Raw genomic sequence first — 18,923 nt, forward strand, 5'->3', positions numbered from 1 at the left:
GTGGCAATGTGATAACCTGTAATCAGCAGTGCTGCAAACACCTTCTTCCTTTGATGTCCCCCCACTAACATCCTGGCAACAAAGCCGGCCAATTACAAATGAGCTAATTAACTAAATTGTTGATGGAGCATGAAGAGTTCATTCGCTCTGGCGCCTGCACCATGACAACAGTGAATGGGGGCCTTTGTTGTGGAGGTAAGTGTGCGGCCGTGCGAGTTGCCATTAGCTTTTGACGCTTTTTCACAAACCTATCAGGCCCTTCCACGCCAGGAAGGAGATTTGTTATGGATCAGAGTTGGTTTGAATCCTGTGCTGCTAGAGCTGAACCCTGTCAACCGGCTGTCTGGAAGGTCAAAATGTGCTCTTTGAAAAGGCAGTGATGTTTTCTTTGTTAGGCTCCTCTGTACCCACAGAGAGGAGGTGCTGTAGTGCAGGGGATAACTTTTGTGTGTTTTACAGTAAGATGGATATTTGCTTCTTGTACACACAAACACAATCAAACCAACACGGTGTTAACAGAGCAGACAGCATGTGTCATAATGCATGTTCTTACTTCAAAAACTGTCCGAAGTCCTCGCAGATGTTCTCACAGCCGGGCCACTTACACACACCGTGACCGTACAGGGGGTGGGTCCCTCCACTTTCTTCATGTAATGAACTAGAGACAGAGAAAAAAAAAGAGAGAGAGAGAGAAACAGAAAGAGAAATGAACACAACAAAATCAAAAGGAGGAGGAAGGTCAGGAGAGAAAGAAGGGGAGGGAAGCATCAAGTTCACCACAGAATCTTCAAAGGCTTGTGTGAGGTTACTATCGGCTAGAAAAGAGATGAAAACAGGTCAGTTCAGGTGAACAATCAGTGACTAAAGCTGTATTGGCCTTGAGAACATGTGTAAGAGGAATACACTCGATCTAAATAATCACAACATGCAACCACATTACTACATGTCAGCTGAACGTAAGTTCACTCTAACATCCACAATGGAAATCTACAGTAGAGTGAACTGTAGCTTTGTCTCCACTGCAGCCACCATCCCATCTTGTAAAGCTATTATGGGGAGGAGGGGCGGAGGCTTTCAAGTAAACATTAAAAATCCAGACAGCCATATAATTTTCATCAGGAGATTAATACTGTGTGTAACTTATGTTCTTTGAGGACAAGGGGAGCAGGGGTGCTGAGGCGTTTTTCAAATGGCACCCAAATAAGTTACGACCCTGCCTAGACAGCACATCCTATTAAAGATGACAGTTTAACCTTTAGTCTTGGCACTGCTGCGCGCGTCTGTCTGTGTGTGAAAATGTGAATAAGAACGCGATGCATAGTGTGCGCGTGTGTTTGTCTACTTATAGGTTATGTCTGTGCGTGTTTGTGTGTGGTCGATGACTATGTGCATGCATGCCTGTGTGTGTGGCCCATGAATATGTGTGTGTTAGTACTGGAGCAGCTCACACTATGTTTTACAGGGGGGGGGTTTCCCATATCGATCTGTGGCATGTTAGTAAGCAGTGCTCCTGACAATACTCCTTGTTCGATCATTATGAGACACCACACACCCCCCGGGACACAGGCAGATAAAAAGTCTTTTTTTCACCCTTTCTTCCTCCTCTTCTCATTCCCTGCCTACCTCTCTCTTTCTTTCTGTCTTCCTTCTAAAGATATCTTTTTCAAGCCTCCTTTTAGTGGTACTGGAGAGATAGCATCTACTTTAAACCAATTACACAGCACTTCCACCTCCAGTGCGAGTCTCTACCAAGCATCCACACAGACACATACGCACACACCGCTACCCTAAGTCCTTATTATAATATCGCCCAAGAAAAGCCTTTGAATAATGCATGGGCCAGATAGGCAGATATGTGAACACTCAGTGTTTTGGTGCTGGGTGCATTTATAAAAGACGCCATCACAAGGATAAACATCCTGGAAACGCCACTCAAGGCATCACGTATTCTGTTTACATGACAAGTAAGCAAGGAAGGTAATTTTCAAAAGAGAAAAAAAACAGAGCGAAAGCACTAAATACTTAATGTACAAGCAGGTTACCTTGTCTTGCCTGCCAGAGAGGCTTGTTGTAAGTGAGCCTGCCTGCATGGCTTCCTTTCCCTGCTTTTGATATCTGTGTGCAAGCTAAGTGCGTTCAATGGCGCACGTGGTCCCCTGGGAGAACAAGGCTATATTTTTTTTATATTATCAAGACACTAATAAACTATTGAACAAATAAACAAAATATCATGTTTTCCCTGTAGTGGCAATGCTGTTATTTTAAACAAGGACAAATACTCTGGATGTTAGTGTGGCGTTCTAATGTGTTTCTACATCGAATCAAGGCGCAAAAAACAAAAAAAAAAAACAACAAGCTTGTGTCATGGGTAACAAACATGCCTCTGTAAACTTTTCCTCTCGTCTCCTTTTTGCTTTGGTGCCTTATCAAAAAGGTGGGCGGGTGACATTTAAATTATTATACCTCTCTCGCTCCCTTTCTCGTTCCCTTTCCCTCTCTCTTCTGTGGTTGAGGGCGGGGGACTGGCCGTTGGCGATGGAATGGTGAGAGATGGGCGGTGATGCTTTGGCGGGATTGGAGGAGGAGGTAGTTGAAGAAGAGTTGTTGGTGGAGAGGTCTAAACCGCCGCCACTCCCGCCGTTGCCGTTACCGTTGCCGTTGCCGCTGTTGTTGTGTTTGATGCCGTTGTCCTCCATGCTGTGACCGCCACCTCCGGTCACGTCCTTCCACAGCTGCTGGAGCTCTGCGGGGCTCAGGCCAGCTAGAGTAATCAAGATGGTAGAGAAAAATGATTAAGAAAAAGAGACAGAGAAGACAGTAGGGGGAGGAAAGCAAAAGTTGAGGAGGGAGAGGTTGAGAGGAAGAAAGAGAAGAAAAGGAAAATTAAACTTGATGTATCAATAAGGCTGTTCAACTAAATGCAAGTGGAAGTATCCAGTGTGAGACAAAAGCTGAATCCCAAACTCTGCAAACTTCATGCAACAGCTAGAAAAGTTATATAAAGCTGCATGACTGAAGGCCTTGCCCTCACTCAGTGACTATCATCCTGTGCTACTTCACAGCACACCTGAATTTGAACTCATCAATAACCGATAAATCAAACCGGTCTGCACTGTTCTTCTTCTTCTCTGCCCAGTTAGATATTGATATTAGCCAATCACTCATGTCGTCTTTCAATCAGGAACTATAAAACATTGATTACAGTGAATGTGTGCATGTTGCATTTGAGATAAACAAGCTTTGTCCACTGCTTGTTTTCCGCCTGGCAACTAATTAGGCAATATTCACTCCTTTGATTTCCCTCTAACATCTCCCTGGCTGTTGTTTTCTGCATGCGCCATTTTGGTGGTAAACAACAAACATAGGTGTTTACTTGGCTCAGGAGGAGAAAATGGAGCCTGCTTTGCTCTCCTCTCTCTCTCTCTCTCTGTCTGTCCTTTTATGCCCCTCTTTCCCCTCTCCTCTGACTCTCAGTGAAGGCAGTAAACAACAACAACAACAACAACAACAACAACAACAACAACAACAACAACAACACCACCAACAACAACCGGGGAAGGAAGGAGGGGGTTGGATAGCTGGGGAATAGAAACAGAGATGGAAAAACAACAAAAACAAACACAGGCAGAGCAGAGCTGAGAGAGAAACACAGGTAGACAAAGAAAGCCATAATCAGACAAGACAGAGAGAGAGAGAGAGAGAGAGAGAGAGAGAGAGAGAGAGAGAGAGAGAGAGAGAGAGAGAGAAAGAGAGAGGATGAATGGAAGACTAAACAAAACGTTAGGAAAAAAGTGGATGGCAGAAGAGCATACCAATGAGGGGACGGCAGAGAGACAAACATACTTAGAGATAAACATACTTAGAGGGGATATATGTGCATACCAATGAGGAAAAAAAGACAGGCAGGACAGACAGACAGAGTGTGACAGACAGGCTTGGATGGAAAACTGACAATGAAAGCCATCCAGACAGTGTCAAACACACCTGCAGACAAAACACAGGAAGCATGTGACCACTACTGCTGCGAGTCACGTGCTCAGGATCAACATGACCACATCCAACACTTCCCTTCTCCCTCTTCCTCCCACCACTTTTCATCCCATCCCCTCCTCTGGTCCTCCTCCTCCTCCTCTTACCTGGCGGGGGCAGGGTCTGTCCGGGCAGGGCGGCTTGGCCGGGAGCGGGCCCTGGCAGCGAGAGCAGGCCCTGCCGCTGCATGTTGAGCAGGTGCTGCTGCTGCTGGAGCTGCTGCATCTGCAGGAGCTGCTGCTGGAAGACGAGCTGCTGGGCGGCCAGCTGCTGCTGCTGCTGCTGTTGCTATAGAGAGGAGGAGGAGGAGGAGGAGGAGAGGAGCAAGAGAGGAGCGGAGAGGAGAGGAGGGAGGGAAAATTACAGACGAATTAACAACTGAGAGAGAGGGAGAGGAGCGAGAAGACGGTGTTTGTACTGTGCGTGCACAGAGCCTGCACTCACTCGCCTCTGTCGTGACCTTAGCTATACCTCTCTGCCTCTTCTTCTGTCTCTGTGCACGCTCTCCCTCTCTGTCTGTGCTCACTTAGTCTTCCCTCCTGTTTTTTGGGCTGTACCACAGCGCTGTTGCCTTCTCATCTCTTTGTGTGTGTCCATGAGAACACATTCACAAACAGGCACAAAGCTGTGCTGATATACCAGCTCTCAAGCCTGTCAGTGTATGTGGCTTGCGATTGTGTATGATACTAAGCCTCTGGTATAATCCTCCATCCCACACCCCCCTCCACCCCTGATAGTTAATTGTCTCGCCTTCACTGATGGTCTGTTACAGCTTATGTGGCCAGAGGGAGCTGGCAGAATGAGAGATTTACAGCATCACGTGCGTGTGAACGCACAGACACAAATATAAACACACACAAACACACACACACACACACACACACACACACACACACACACACACACGGACACACACACACACGCACGGACACGGACACGGACACACATGCACAATGCCTCCCCCCTCTTTCACCCCCTTTCTGTTCTCCTCGCTGCCTCACAGAGTTGTTTATGGCTGGGCCAGACAGGCAATTGCGTAAGTCTGGTGCAAAACAACAACAACAACAACAACAACATGAAAAACATCAAGCTCAGTCACCGCAGCAAAACAAGTCTGAGAGGTAGTGAAGCTTTGGCTCTAAGCTGTGAGACAGTGCCATATCACAAATGTCTATTTTAAGTGATAAAACACACAAAACTCAGGTTCTGTATTCTCAGTCTTTTTTATCTTTCACATTAAAAAGGAGGGGGGTGGGGGGGTGGGGGTGCATGAGTGATTTTTTTGACTGTAATTTTCATGTTTTTCAATTTTTCCTCTCCTCTCCATACACATGTGTATGTGCAAATAGCATGTCATGATCACATGTTCCTGTATGTTTATATCATGGTGGACCTGGAAAAGCATGGAGGTGGAGGCACAGGGGGTGGGTAAAACTTGTGATGCGCTCACTGGAAAACAGGCTGCATAATGGAGTGATGGAGGGAGGCGGTTTGCCCTCCCTACCTCCACCCTGCCTCAAGAGAAATAAGGGAGCAATTTCTATTCCATATTTGATGGCGGGGGCCCTGAAAAACTCTATTCACAAATCCAAACAGAAACAAAGCCGCCGGGAGGTCAGTCGCGGCTTCCTGTAGGGGCAGCATAATGGGCTGCTTGAGGAGACACTGAGAGGTGCAACATGGAGCGAGAGAAAAAAAGGACAGAGCGTGTGTGTTTATGTGATACCTTTTTTTTTTTTCTGATCAATTTAACTGCTTCCACACGTACGGTGTTGTCTGGATGTGTCTCTAGACTAGGCTCTCAGGGTTCAGCACCAACACGGTTACGCAAATATGGCTAAGGCTGTCATGCTCGTCTCCTCTCCTCTGATAGCCAGAGAGGACGAGACAGAGCCTTGTCCGTCCACCGTCTGCCTGTCACTGTGATTTATGAGCGTCGTATACCGTAACTTTTGCACGTTTTCACGCCCACAGAAACAGTTCATTAACGAGTTGGACCCAGGGCCCTTTGTCTCTGGTCTCCTTTCCATAAATCAGTGAGTGTGCGTGAGCATGTGCGTATGCATAGTGTTTGCAATCGTCACTTGGCACAGTTCATTAATGGAGTCGTTCCCAGGCAAAAGCTGCAACAGTATAGTTGCCGTTCTGTTTTTGGTGTTGGTTGACAAAGTTAAGAATTTAATTTAAACATGCACATACTTTACATTTACAGCCATTCCCTTGTTTCTACTGATGTACGAGTCCAACTTTTGAGTCATTTACCTCTCTGGTTGTGTGTGGAAACCATACGTATGTGGTGCACCTACCTCTTTAGCCTGCTTGCCAGGGTGCTGCTGCTGGAGAAGCTGCAGATGAAGCTGCTCCTGTTGTTTCTTATAAAACTCCTGCAGGTGTTGCTGCGCACACACATTCACACACAGACACACACAGAGGTAGAAGATAAGATAAAATAGAAATAGAGAAAATACAAAGTTTTCTTTAATATCACCACAAGTATTGACAGGCTGTGATTCCAGTTTCTTTACAATGTTCTAAATGATAGAAGTCAGACTTCATTTTGCACATGTAGAAGTAATTCTAATTGATTTATATGCAAAAAGCCTCAAAGTAGATCCCTTACAATTAACTAGACATCTTCTCTTAATCTTGCCCGCACTGCTTCAGATCCAGCTGTACTTCACATGTTAGTTATGCAGAAACTGTTGCACATTATAAATAATATTTTCTACTGCTTTTGGCATTTGTATCTCTGGTGCTTTTCACAGTCTTTTCCATATGGACATTTAATAGTCCCACAGTTCTGTAGGGGGCAACAATTCATCATATTAACTACGCATTTGGCTGCCAGAGCGCTCTGACTTCCTTTGGAGTGGCTGAAACAAACAGAATAAACCCTCGCAGGGACAGGTTCACTACATTGAACTGATTCCTTTAACACACAGGCTGTGACAGCTATTAAAAAGATGGTTTTACTTTTATTTCATGTAAACTTCACATGGCTGTTTGGCCTAAAGGAGAAGGCCATGAAGAGCGCCACTGGAATGCACGGTCCAGTTCTCTGCTAACTGCCATAGACGTATCCACAGGTTTTAACAGACACTAATATTAAAAATGAATAGGAGCCCTAGGAGCAATTGAAAGATGTTTTGTGACGCTTGGTGTAGTCACTTCATCAACATCCATCAACCACAGAACTTTGCTCATCACTGAATGGTTTTGATCCTGTGATTCCCCAGTTCTCATTGACTCTCATTCACTAAAATAAACTTTGCTACATTGAGACTGACCATGTTTCAAATTCCAAGTGCCTCGAAGTTTTGTTGAAACACAGAGTGCAAAGGAACACCACTGTACTGAAATCAAATCTAGAGTCTGAGCGGTCTTAATGAAGAGGGCTAATCAAGATGACTGACATTCTTAATTAAACAATTCTCTTTCCCTTAATCAAATCTATGAATGAGAAATGTATTTCAACTCTGACACGAGACTGTGCCAAGTGTGTGCTTTCTCAAGCTGATCCCAAATATTACATCATCCATCACCTATCATTCGGCTTCTAGTGTTCTAGTGTGCCCTAGTCTCTCAGTCCCTGATGGATGCTTGTCAGGGAATTGAACCAGCGACACAGCAGAGACAGTTAATTAGAGGTGACATGAACAAGTGCGTCAATTTCAGATTCCTCTTGGTAAGCGTGTCAAGGACACTGGGCTGTGGTGAGTTGGCACGAGCGACTGGTGGCTGTGATGCACAGGCAACATCAGTGACTCAGGGATGTGTACGGGTGGATGTGTGGGTTTTTGTGTATGTGTGTACACAAAAACAAACAGTAATGCCAAATAGCTGTCTTTAAAGGTATAAATAAGGAGATAATAAAGTAATAGAGTGATTGTGGGTCTAGTTTTGGATGTGTGCAGTCACTATTTCTATATGGTTGTGCTGTGTCTGTGCATCTAGATCACGATGCGTTTGTCAACTTGCATCTAGGCATGTGTGCGTCTGCATTCGCCAGAGGGTTTGCGCCTGAATATTTGTCTAGGTGTGTATGCATTTAGGTATGAGTGTGTGTGTGTGTGTGTGTGTGTGTGTGTGTGTGTGTGTGTGTGTGCGCGCGCATACCTGCTGTAGCATAACAGCCTGCTGCTGCTGGAGCAGGGCCTGGAGCTGCTGAGGGGAAAGCACCTGCTGCTGGAGGATCTGCTGCATCTGTTGCGGCGTTATCACCTGGGGACTCATCATGGCCACCGACACTGGAACCTGGACAGGGGGGACGAGAGAGGAAGTGGGGTTGAATGAGAGACGGAAAAGAGAGAGAAAGAAAGAAAAAGGCGGAAAGTGGGGTGATGGTCACGATCGGGTGTGAAGGACAGGTATAAGAAAAGAGGGTAAGAACATTGAGAAAGGACAGGAGAGATGAGTAAACAATGAGAGCAGAGGAGTGGAATGATGGAGAGATGAGTAAAAAAGGGAGAAAGTTAGAAAAATAGAGCATCAGAGATGTGCGTCAGGCATACTGGCATGGATCTACTGGGAGTGTAGTAATTGGTGACGGAGAGGTAGGGAGAGCAGGCCTCCCATGGCCGTGACGCTTGGCAGCCTAGAGGAGATGCTGAAGGACAGATGGGTGCTGTGCCTTTGTGTTGCTCATCTTATTTTCCTGCCTCCACCCACTGGGAATAGTAAGGGATTTAAATAGACGTAGACCTTAATTAGCAGGACCCTTGAACTCCCCCACTTTAACATGCCTATCAGTGCTGCTATTGTAAAACAGCGTGAAAATGCACAACTCTAAAGTTGATTAAAACTACACTGATGAAGTGGACACATGGCAGGCACAATCAGCGTGATGTGGTGGGTCGTGGCTGTGAGGTTGGGGGTTCACCCTGAGCAATATTTTTATGTTGGCAGGTTGGGAAATATGGGGGAAAAAAAGATGTGAACACATTTGCTTATGTAGTAGGGAGGTTTTTTTTTATTTTTTATGGATGCCCTCTGCTGTGAACAAGTTTCTCAAGTTTACATTCTTACTTAAGTTCTTTTTTTTTTGCTTTTTGCTGACATTTTGAAAAATGTATGTCATTTTTAAGTGATAATCATTAAAATACAAGCTGTCAAACTGCAGCAGAAGAGCTTCACCAAAACAAAACAAAGACACATATCCTATATTTCCGCCAAATTCTTCTAAGACGGCAGCGAAAGCCACTTCTGAGGCATCAGATCAATAGAAAAAGATACGTTTCTCTTCGGTCTTTGATTGTGAACACACATTTTTAACAGGGGAGAGTGGGCTAACAGTCATATTACACAGCTTCAGCTCCTTGTGGTTCCTTAAAAATTGAACAACCTTTGAGGGAGAAAAGACAATACTTTCAAACTTACTTGTTTACTTGTGAGTTAGACAAAATAAAATCAACGTGGAGTTAAAGATTTTGTATCCAACACGCTGCAACAACAATGGTTCACCAGATGATTCTCATTGACTGAATAAGACGTATATACACACACACTTCACTAGACCGACCGAGTCCAATCACCCCTTCCTTTCCTATATGACCTTTAAAATGTCAAGTAATCAGCTTGGACGCAAAACAGTTTGATGTTTCGAGCACAACAATGTACAAATGTAACATTTTTCTTAGGGCTGGATTCTGCATCTTGTCAACAAATATTCTTGACGGACAAGCTTTATGCTACCATGACACAATTAAAACGTCAACATGTAGTCGCACCTTCACTGACGCTAATTGCTACAGTGTTTGGCATGGAGCTGCCATGACAGTAACTAGCCTATATGGTGTGTCAAGGGGCCAATAAGACATCCCTGTCCTCATCGCCAGCTAATCAAGCTGCCTTGATTACTTTCCATGCATGTCTCTTCTCTCTCCCTCCCTCCTTCTCTCTCTCTCTCTCTCTCTGTCAGGCCTTGACACGTCCTTGTTTAGCTCTCCTCTCCTCAACGCCTACCCCCCACCCCAGGTTTTCCCCCCTCTTTGATTAGCCGAGACATTTGCATGGTCACTACACATTTTTCATTTTAGAAGTCATTATGCATTAGTGGCTCCTGATCGCCCGCCTTGACTAATCCTGATGAACTGAAAATCACAGCTGAAGGTCAACTTCCAGCCGGCCCCGCTGCACATTCATATTCATATTCAAACAAATCCTGCCTCCATTGTTCATTAGGGTCTTAGAGAGAAGGGACTCCATCTAAGGTGGAAGAGGTGGAGGAGGAGGAGGAGGATGTTGTGGTACATCTCTTTTCTTCTCCGGACTCCTTGATGCGAGAGCGCAAAAAGAGAATGCATTCAAAATAAGCGGGGTGCGGAACAAAAGCCGTCAAAAGTTTCAAATTAAACAGTCTGTGTGTAATTATGCAAATGCTGTGCTTACACCTTCAATGTTATTAACCCTTGAAGGTACATTTGCTAGGTAAGTAATTACCCCTGCAGTCACTCCTGGTTTTGTGTTGGATGCCGTGACAATGGGACGAGTGCAGCTGAGAAACAACATGAGAGATACACTCATTAAGACTATTAATTGGATGCTGGCTCAAAGATGTTTTGGTTCGTAAAAGGGATGCAGGCTTAGACATGTCGGATTTAACACAAATGTATGCGCATCCATAGATAAAGTGGAATTAAATATAAATTCTACAAACAGTTTCTTCATTGTGCCAGTGGTGAAATATCATAGTCAGATGCCTGTAAATTAATAATGCAGGATTTCAACAACAATGAATAACACCAAACAAGGCTCCAACAGCAGAAAAAAAAAAAATCAAAACAGCAAACAACTTGGTTATGAAATGGGGAAGTTCCTCTTACACTTTCATTAGCTTTTTAGAGACGTTATTGCTGATAATCATCTTCATTTCATGACTGCTCCAAACAAAAAGAGGGGAAGAAACAGAAAGAAAAGGCAGGAGGAAGAAAGAGAAGGGAGAAAAAGCACTGGCCCACGTCCATTGTGAAGTGCAGCATAATGTTAATTCCAGCATTTAACTGCATGCTTTTCTGCTTGACGTATCAGAGGGTCCAAGATGAAAGCAGATAAGTAATTGCTCTCCTGGTTCTTATTCTTCACTGACAACCCATAAATTTAATTTTACACACACGTTCATTTACATTTTCGAGTATATGACATGATAATTGCAGGAATATAACACCTCCATTCTGCAGGATACTGCAGAAGGGCTTGATTGACGTGTGCGGTGAATTGAAAGGAACAGGAGGCTGAATTGCCTCTCCTAGAAATGATTTTGCCACGAAGGGATAAAATTAATGAGCATTTACTAGACGATGGCAGTGGCATAAACATCCACACACCGTGAATAGACTCTCTTTCATAGAAGAGGAGCCATGATATCCAATTGGGCTATGCCTCTGTTTCTCTGTAATCCAAAAGGATATATTTCCAGTGCTGGTGCACAAAAAATATTAATGGGATTTATTAAATCGTTTGAAATTAACTGCAGCTGATGTGGCCACTGGGGACCTTAATAACAGGAAAGGTGCTTCTCCTGTTTTTAATAGTGCAAATTTGGATAGAAAAGAGGAGCTTCCAAATGAGTTTTGGACAAGTCATTTGAATATCTCTCCTTGCTTAACAAGCATTTGTGAGAAACGTGCTTATTTTAAACTGTGCTCGCCATTTGAACCCCTATTTGTTTATATCTCTTGTCTGAAAGTGAACGATGAGCTGTATTGACATGAACTTTGAAGCCATGTGGTTTGCCCTCAGAGTTGGAGAGCAAAACAAAGGACCTTTAAATTGGCTCCTGATGTGAAAACACTGGTGGGACCCTCACCAGAACAAGCAGATCATTACACCACTCTTGTCACACCCGCAGCCTGTAACCAGCCTCTCCAATGCCTTGCAAAAGGTCAAGCTCTTTTTGCAGAGAACTCAGGTATCTCTTCCAGGCAAAGCTGGCACCCAGGTCCCTTGTTATGTTTGATTTAACTGGGCATTCTGGCATTAAATGCAAAAACACCACATCTCCACTGCATGGTGCTCACTGGCTGGCTCACACAGCTGTCTGCCTCCAACTATCCGGACCAATGGACAAGCGCACTTCCAGCAATTACACCCACTCCACTGTGTGGTGCTTTATCTTTAGAGCAATGAGTTTTTATGAGTGAACTCAAATTACCTAAAGCAGGAGATAAGTGGTGTATCAGAGTTCAAACTTAAACAATTAAAGTCCAGCAGAGAGGAATTCCTTTTATTCGATTTCTTTCCATACAATTCACTTAGCAGTAATAAGCAGAGAGAACTGGTGATTACATGTTGGCCATAAACATTGCGGGGGCAGCGATCACGGGGCGGTTATCAACGACAGAGGTTGTTCCTGTAGCACTGGACATGGGACTGTGCTGCGCTACAGACACAGCTCAGATAAATGCAATGAAAAATGGAAGGGTCCTAGTCAGTAATTACTGTGGATCCTTGGCAGGGAGAGTCACTGCTAATTAAGCCACTAGCTTCATTTTACACATGGAAAGAGAGAGACAGAAATCAGAAAAAAAAAGAAAAAAGGGAGAAACCTCTCCACCGCCCCCCGCTCCCTATTTCATCTCAATCTCCTGAGCATCCCAGGGGGCACAGGGCCCAAACTCAGACCCCCCTTGTAGCTTGTGGACTTCTGACCTCTCAGCTCCCTTTCAGCTGACACTGCTCATTTACTAGCCAATTACTGCCAAATGTGGCCACACGATTATTGATAGCTGGGACTCTCCAGTCGAGGACCACCAAGGCTACAGGGCAGCTGGCCTGGCAAGTGCCTCACTCTGAAGTTCAAGTGTGTGGTACATGTGTTTACTATGTAAAAATCACACACGCATGCATGTGAGCCACACTCACTCAAATGCATGCCGTGTTTTCAGCTTAGGGAGATCAATACTCTAGATTGTCAGGGCTGAAGCTAAGTAGATTACTAAATGTTTTCCTAAATCAATTTCCATAGCAGTGTGGCAGCAGTGCATGGGAAGTGCAATTTATCATAACATAAAGACCCATCATGTAAAAGCCTCTAATAAAAAGCCTGAGGAGATTGAGTCGGGCTTAGCACAATTTCCATATTGATTTATCTCTACATGCAGATAGTCATTGATTAAGACTCTCGAATGTAGTGTACACCAGTGTAGCTCTGTGACATCGCTGGTGCACATTGTTTGTGTCATTATCGGTACAAATTGTCACACCTTTATCATTAAACCGGCACAATTCAGACTCCAGACTGATGCCTCCCTGCAGGTGTACATATTTCAAGAGTAAATGGGGGCGACAGTTAGAGAGGAGCAGGGGAGGTGAGAGAGAGGGAGAGAGTTGAAAAAGAAAGTGCAGAGAGGGCTGAAATAGAAAGAAAGTGAGAGAGAGAGAGAGAGAGAGAGAGAGAGCACAAGTGAGAGAGGTGGCTTGGGTGGAAGGGGGGGGGGGCACGTCCCTCTGATGTTGCAGGTAATATGGCCTCCACTGGATCAGCCTCTTCATCAGTGACACACAGTAAATTACAAGTGCTTCAAGCAGCTCAGTGAATTATAGTTCATCACTTGGAAAGGCTTTCTCCCTCACCACCGGGGCCCAGGCGTATCAGATCTGCCGGTTAGGATCCAATTAACACCCTGGCCAGAATCATCAGATTGCATGTGTAAGGGCTGGTATAACTCGTTTATTGCACCCATGTATCTTCTGTCACAAGGTAAATTTGTTGCTGCTACATCAAAGGTCTGAGCTACTTTTTTTTTTTCTTTATCCCTCCCTCCCTCTCACTTTCTCTTGATCCCCCAAACTCAGCTACCTCGCCTTGGGGTTGCATTTCAACTTCTTTTGCATCACAATGATGAACCTGCTCTGTCCTCGCAATTTAGCAATCTTGTCCTGTAGGTGTTGTAAATGCAGGAAAAAAGAGAGGTAGGGAGGGAGATGGGGAGTGAAAAAAAATCTTGTTTTCTGGTTACAAAAGCAGTAACCAAGGGTGTTTGACTTAAAATGTGCTGACGTTTTTTTTTTTTTTTCTTTTTCTCTCTCAGAGTCAACACAAGTTTTCCTCATGAATAACATAATATTTTCCCCCACTCTTTTTTCCCTTCGCTGTGATAATTTTTCTCTATTTTCAGATCCAACCAGAGGGGATGCAGTGGAAAGATATATTCATAAATGTAAATGTGAACTACCATCCTTTAGCCACGTACGCTGGAGTCAGCTAAGCTATACTCAAGCCTAGCGTTGCAGCCCTTTTCCCTGCATCCGTGTGTGTATGTGTGTGTGTGTGTGTGTGTGTGTGTGTGTGTTCCGGATGAAAGCCAATAAGCAGATGAGAGCTTCTATCGAGATAATATTGGCTCAGTGGTGAGACGTGTGGACCTGACCTTTAAAAGTGTGACACTTCCTAAGATGGCCCAGTGCCCACAGCCAATGCGACCGGCCTGGACAGGAAGCTGTACAGAAAACAGGGCTAAAGCTCTTCCCATCCATAAACCAACCATAAAACCTTAAAATATTTTCATTCATACTTAGAGTGGAGCATTGCAGAGATGGGATGGAGGTTATTAGTCTTGTAAAAAGGTATTCACAGCTTGATAGTGTGCAAGGGGCAGAGCAGCAGCAGCAACACTCACTCGGAGTAAGCTCTCAGGTTTTGTATGGTTAAGGATTGGACATTAACTGCAGGGAGGAAGGGTCAGGGAGTACCTCCACACTGTCAAGCCCTCACGAGACAGGGTTAGGGGGTCATTCTAGCCGCTCTATACTTGCCCCCTGACATATGGAGCTGGTGGCTGTGTCACAAGGAGAGGAGGAGGGGGAGATGTGGTGAGGTTTGGGTCGCCTAAATCTCAGCACCTGCTACAGTTCGTTTTCTGGGAGTGAATCTTGAGCTGTTCTTCCACAGAGTGATAAGCTGCTTGAAGTGAAGCCCAGCTCTGCCCTGTTTCTTATCAATAATGATCAATAAAGCTACTAACAAACCACTTGCTCAAAGTCACTTCTGGCAAAGTAAGAACTTGGTCGTTGTGCTTGCGCTTGTGTATGAGTGTCGGCTGTGTGTAGATGCATTATGCGCGTTGTGTGTGTGTGCGAGCGAAACAACTGTCAGATTCATAGGCCTCTGTAATCCTCTCCGCCTCTCCTTGTCCGCGTTTCTTTATTTGTATTCCAAATGTCAGTGTATAAATGCCTTTCAGAGGGGGGATATTGCCACATAGAAGAGGAGAGTGAGGGGAGAGAGAAGCAGAGGAGAATGGAGAAGGGAAGAGAGGGTGTTGTGTGCCTTGGGAGAGCCGTGTAAGCAGCATGGCGGAGGCTGGGGGATTTACAGGGAGAAATAGGTGTTTATTGAGTGCTCCCGTGGGCTTACTGTGTAATAATAGACCTGTCACATTACGCAAATGTGGAGAAGCAGCTTGTGTGTGTGTTTGTATGTGTGTTTGTGGGACAGTTTTTTTTTTCTTTTTACATGTGTGCGTGTGTGCATGTGGATGCCAGAGCTGCCTGCCTCCGCATCATCAACTCCTGAGGAGCAGCGATGAGCGAGCGGATAGAATTAGTCAGGCGAGAGCCTTTAGCCGCTAATACGCGTAATTAAAACTGCAAGCTGAGGCACTTAGATGCTTGTGTACTAAATAATTTACATGCCATGATCTATGGATCATTTCCTGCTCTTAAATACGAAAGATGGGAGAACAAGAGGAAAAAAGACTGGCGGAGGATTTATCAGTATCTCTGCCATAAGCAGGATGTCATGGTAATATTAATCCTTTTCCCACTTTCTACTGCGCTAATCATACAAGGGGATCAATCTGCGTGATTCCTCCAGTGGAAAACATGTAGCTTGATTGCTATTGACTCTTATCAAGCCATGAAGCTAATAAAATATGCTCTATAGCGCCCATTGTGGCCTCATAATCCAGGTAAATAATGCAGCTTTATTGGGTAAACTCCCTAAAGACAAGAATAAAAGAAAAAAAATATGCTACTGACAAGAAGGAAGAAATAGAACAATAAGAATACCAAAACAAGGGTTTTTAATCAAGTAAGAGTTTCTCCTGCCTTACACTGATATTTGCACAATGGAGTATTACAGCTAAAATGTCATTTGAAATGAGTGGATTCAAGGGCAGACGGCAGCACATTCCCACTGTAAAAATGATTTTGAACCAGAATGCAGTGAGCCCTGGTTGTGTTGGTGTGTATCACTGGGAGAGTCAGCAATGCCTCTCTTCCTATGATGCTCTGCATGGAGACTTTTTGGAACAAAGAGGTGAGGATGTTAATAAAGGCTGGATCAACAGATGGATTAGTTGGGAGCTGAGGACAGGCCGATCGGCAGGCCCTCCGATTCATACTGATTCATATCGCCAACGCCAGGAAAGGATGGAGTAAGCAAATGTAAATATTCAATATTTACCATCTGCTGGTGTTATTAGAGGCAGGGGCTTGGACATGGGCTGACGGTTATCATGCACCCACACTGCTCTCATTCAATATTGTTCTTCCTGCCATGTATGTATTGTACTTGGTGACTATGGAGGCATTTGTAGATCAGGATCCCATTTGTTTGAATCTATTCGCTCTGGCATACAGAACCTCAAACACAGGAAGCACAATAAGCTGCAGAGAACGTTTCTTTAACAAACAACCTCTTCTTTTTTTTCACACAGCTAAATAAATAAATATATATATACTCAAATAAACAGCCTTTAAAAATATGTTTATAATCCTGATGCCATTGTGTGCGAATATACTGATAATATTAACACTCTTGATGAGGTTGAATTATTTAAATGCAAAAGCATGACTGAGTCTTTGCCAACCTTATCTCTTTGCCAGTGCGTAATTAGGTACACAGGGGTGTGACTCCAATTCAAGGTGTCGCCATTGTTAGACTGTGAAAATATCAACGGGTGAGGTTAACGCCAATTTCCCTGTCATTAATGAAATGCACAGAGCTTCTAATGAGGTAAACCATTGCTCCTTGATATTACTTATTAGCAGAGTGGAGGGCACAACTCCCACACTTCAATTTCAAATGGCTAAAAATAAATTAAATAAAAAAAATACTAATAATAAAAACATGGAGCAGATGTCAAGGGGCCTTACATAATGTGAGGCAGGAAAACCAACTAACTGTCTTGTTGGCTTAAATGAGCAGAAGGAAAAGACTCGCCGGTGTGAAAAAAATCTTAACACCAGAAAGAAAAGAGGATTGCAGGCAATGTGTTAATGTGTATATATGTGTGAGTGTGTAGTTGGTGTGCAACTGTTCCCGCATGTGTGTGTGTGTGTGTGTGTGTGTGTGCGTGCATATGTGTACAAGTGTGACCTTTTCCAAATCACTGACAATAGAAATAGACAGCTCTACGAATCAATAAGGTAAATTAGCGTCGAAGAGTGGAATTGACAGGCAGTTAAAATTAGCTGTCTGTGTAACCCTCTACTCAGGCTGACATGTCTTTGCAAATAATAACCTCTGGATATTCCGTGTCAACAACACTATGGATCTAGTTAGAAAAGCATACGGATCAGAAATGTCCTCCAATTTGTCGTCCTACCATATAACCTCTGGATACACTTGAACTATTAATTATTGTCCAGTTTGAGGGACATCAAGTGTTTTTAGACCATAAAACGTACACTTGAAAATGGACAAATGGCCTGTGGATAAAACTCTGCTCTCTGAGATCTGTCTCTGTTGTGTTTTTCTTCTGTCTATGTGACGCTTAGCTTCCTGGGGACCGGCTTGTCCAGCTTTAGGATTCCAATGACAGGTCCAAGGATTGCGTTGGCAAATCAAACACACTTGTGGAACAGAGGAAATCTTCTTTTCGGAGGAGCATGTATTATGGATGGACTTAAGAGATTAGACGGGGAGCTGCTTTACCTGCAGTGGACGCTGCTTGTCCTGGCTCTTTGGAGATTTCAGGCCACTGCCTGGCTGCTGCAAGAGTAATTGCCTCGCTGCTTGTAGGGCCTGGGAAGAAAAGAACACAAGACAAAAGACAGTGTGAAAAAAGAAAGAAAGAAAGAAAGATGGGGAAGAGGGAAGGAGGGAAAAGAAACACTGGAACTGACAGAAGAGATAATTCAAATTTTCAGGGACAAAACAGTCATCTCTGACTGAGAACCCTGTCAAATATCACCTGGTATTTTCCGCAACACATCCTGATGCGGTTAACACTACGCTGGAGATACGTTTTAGTAACAATTCACAGAGCTGTGATCAAGGATAAATACAGTTTGTCTAGAGTACCCCTGAAGAAGAGGGTGGAGGGGGTGGTGGGCTGAAAAAAAAAGGCAGAGCGTCAGTAGAATTGACCTGTCTAGTGTGTGCTCAACTGAAATACCCACTTCTCTCTGCAAATTACTGCCACATTTGCATATTCATAATATCAATTTGAAGTAGAGGCAGCACCATGTGAAGTGTCTCTGGGAGCTGTAATTAAAGTTGACAAAATCAACATCAGATTACATTTAGAGTGAATTAACTAGCAGCCCAGGTTTCACACTATGCATTAAGTGTGCTTATGAGCAGAGGATGGGTGATAGATGGATGGAAAGATGGGTAGGTAGATAGATAGAGAAGGAGAGACCTTTCCCTGCCTGATGAAATTAGTTCACAGCCGTTTACACATGGCATAAAGAATTAGAAAATTCATATTTGTAAATTGTAAAATTTGTCATCAACACCCTTTGATGTGTTTGCCAGACATGGAGATGATAAGAATCAGAGAGGCTGGAGATGTGGCGTAATTTATTTCTCTAGGGTTTGATGGGATTACAGATCTCCTCCCGCCTGGCTGTGTGCGCTGAATGTGTGTGACGAGCGAGCTCCAGCTTCACAGGTACCGTGGCAGCTGGGCTAGCAGCTTCACTTCAATTCTTCAAGAGCAGACGGATGA

At 44.2% G+C, this 18,923-nt stretch overlaps 1 protein-coding gene across 1 annotated transcript in view; it reads right to left on the reverse strand.

Moving 5' to 3' along the window:
- The window catches only part of foxp2 (forkhead box P2), a 63,030-nt gene that overhangs the window by 26,350 nt on the left and 17,757 nt on the right, over nt 1-18,923 (reverse strand). The window contains exons 2-7 of the mRNA XM_022749082.1: nt 17,906-17,995; nt 8,146-8,283; nt 6,336-6,425; nt 4,137-4,317; nt 2,497-2,761; nt 554-661 (exon numbers count right to left, since the gene is read on the reverse strand). Coding sequence (XP_022604803.1) covers nt 554-661; nt 2,497-2,761; nt 4,137-4,317; nt 6,336-6,425; nt 8,146-8,283; nt 17,906-17,995 — 872 coding nt within the window. The remainder of the gene's footprint in view (nt 1-553; nt 662-2,496; nt 2,762-4,136; nt 4,318-6,335; nt 6,426-8,145; nt 8,284-17,905; nt 17,996-18,923) is intronic.

This window comes from Seriola dumerili, unplaced genomic scaffold (assembly GCF_002260705.1).
Source record: "Seriola dumerili isolate Sdu_G_001 unplaced genomic scaffold, Sdu_1.0 BDQW01000138.1, whole genome shotgun sequence".
Lineage (NCBI taxonomy): Eukaryota > Metazoa > Chordata > Actinopteri > Carangiformes > Carangidae > Seriola > Seriola dumerili.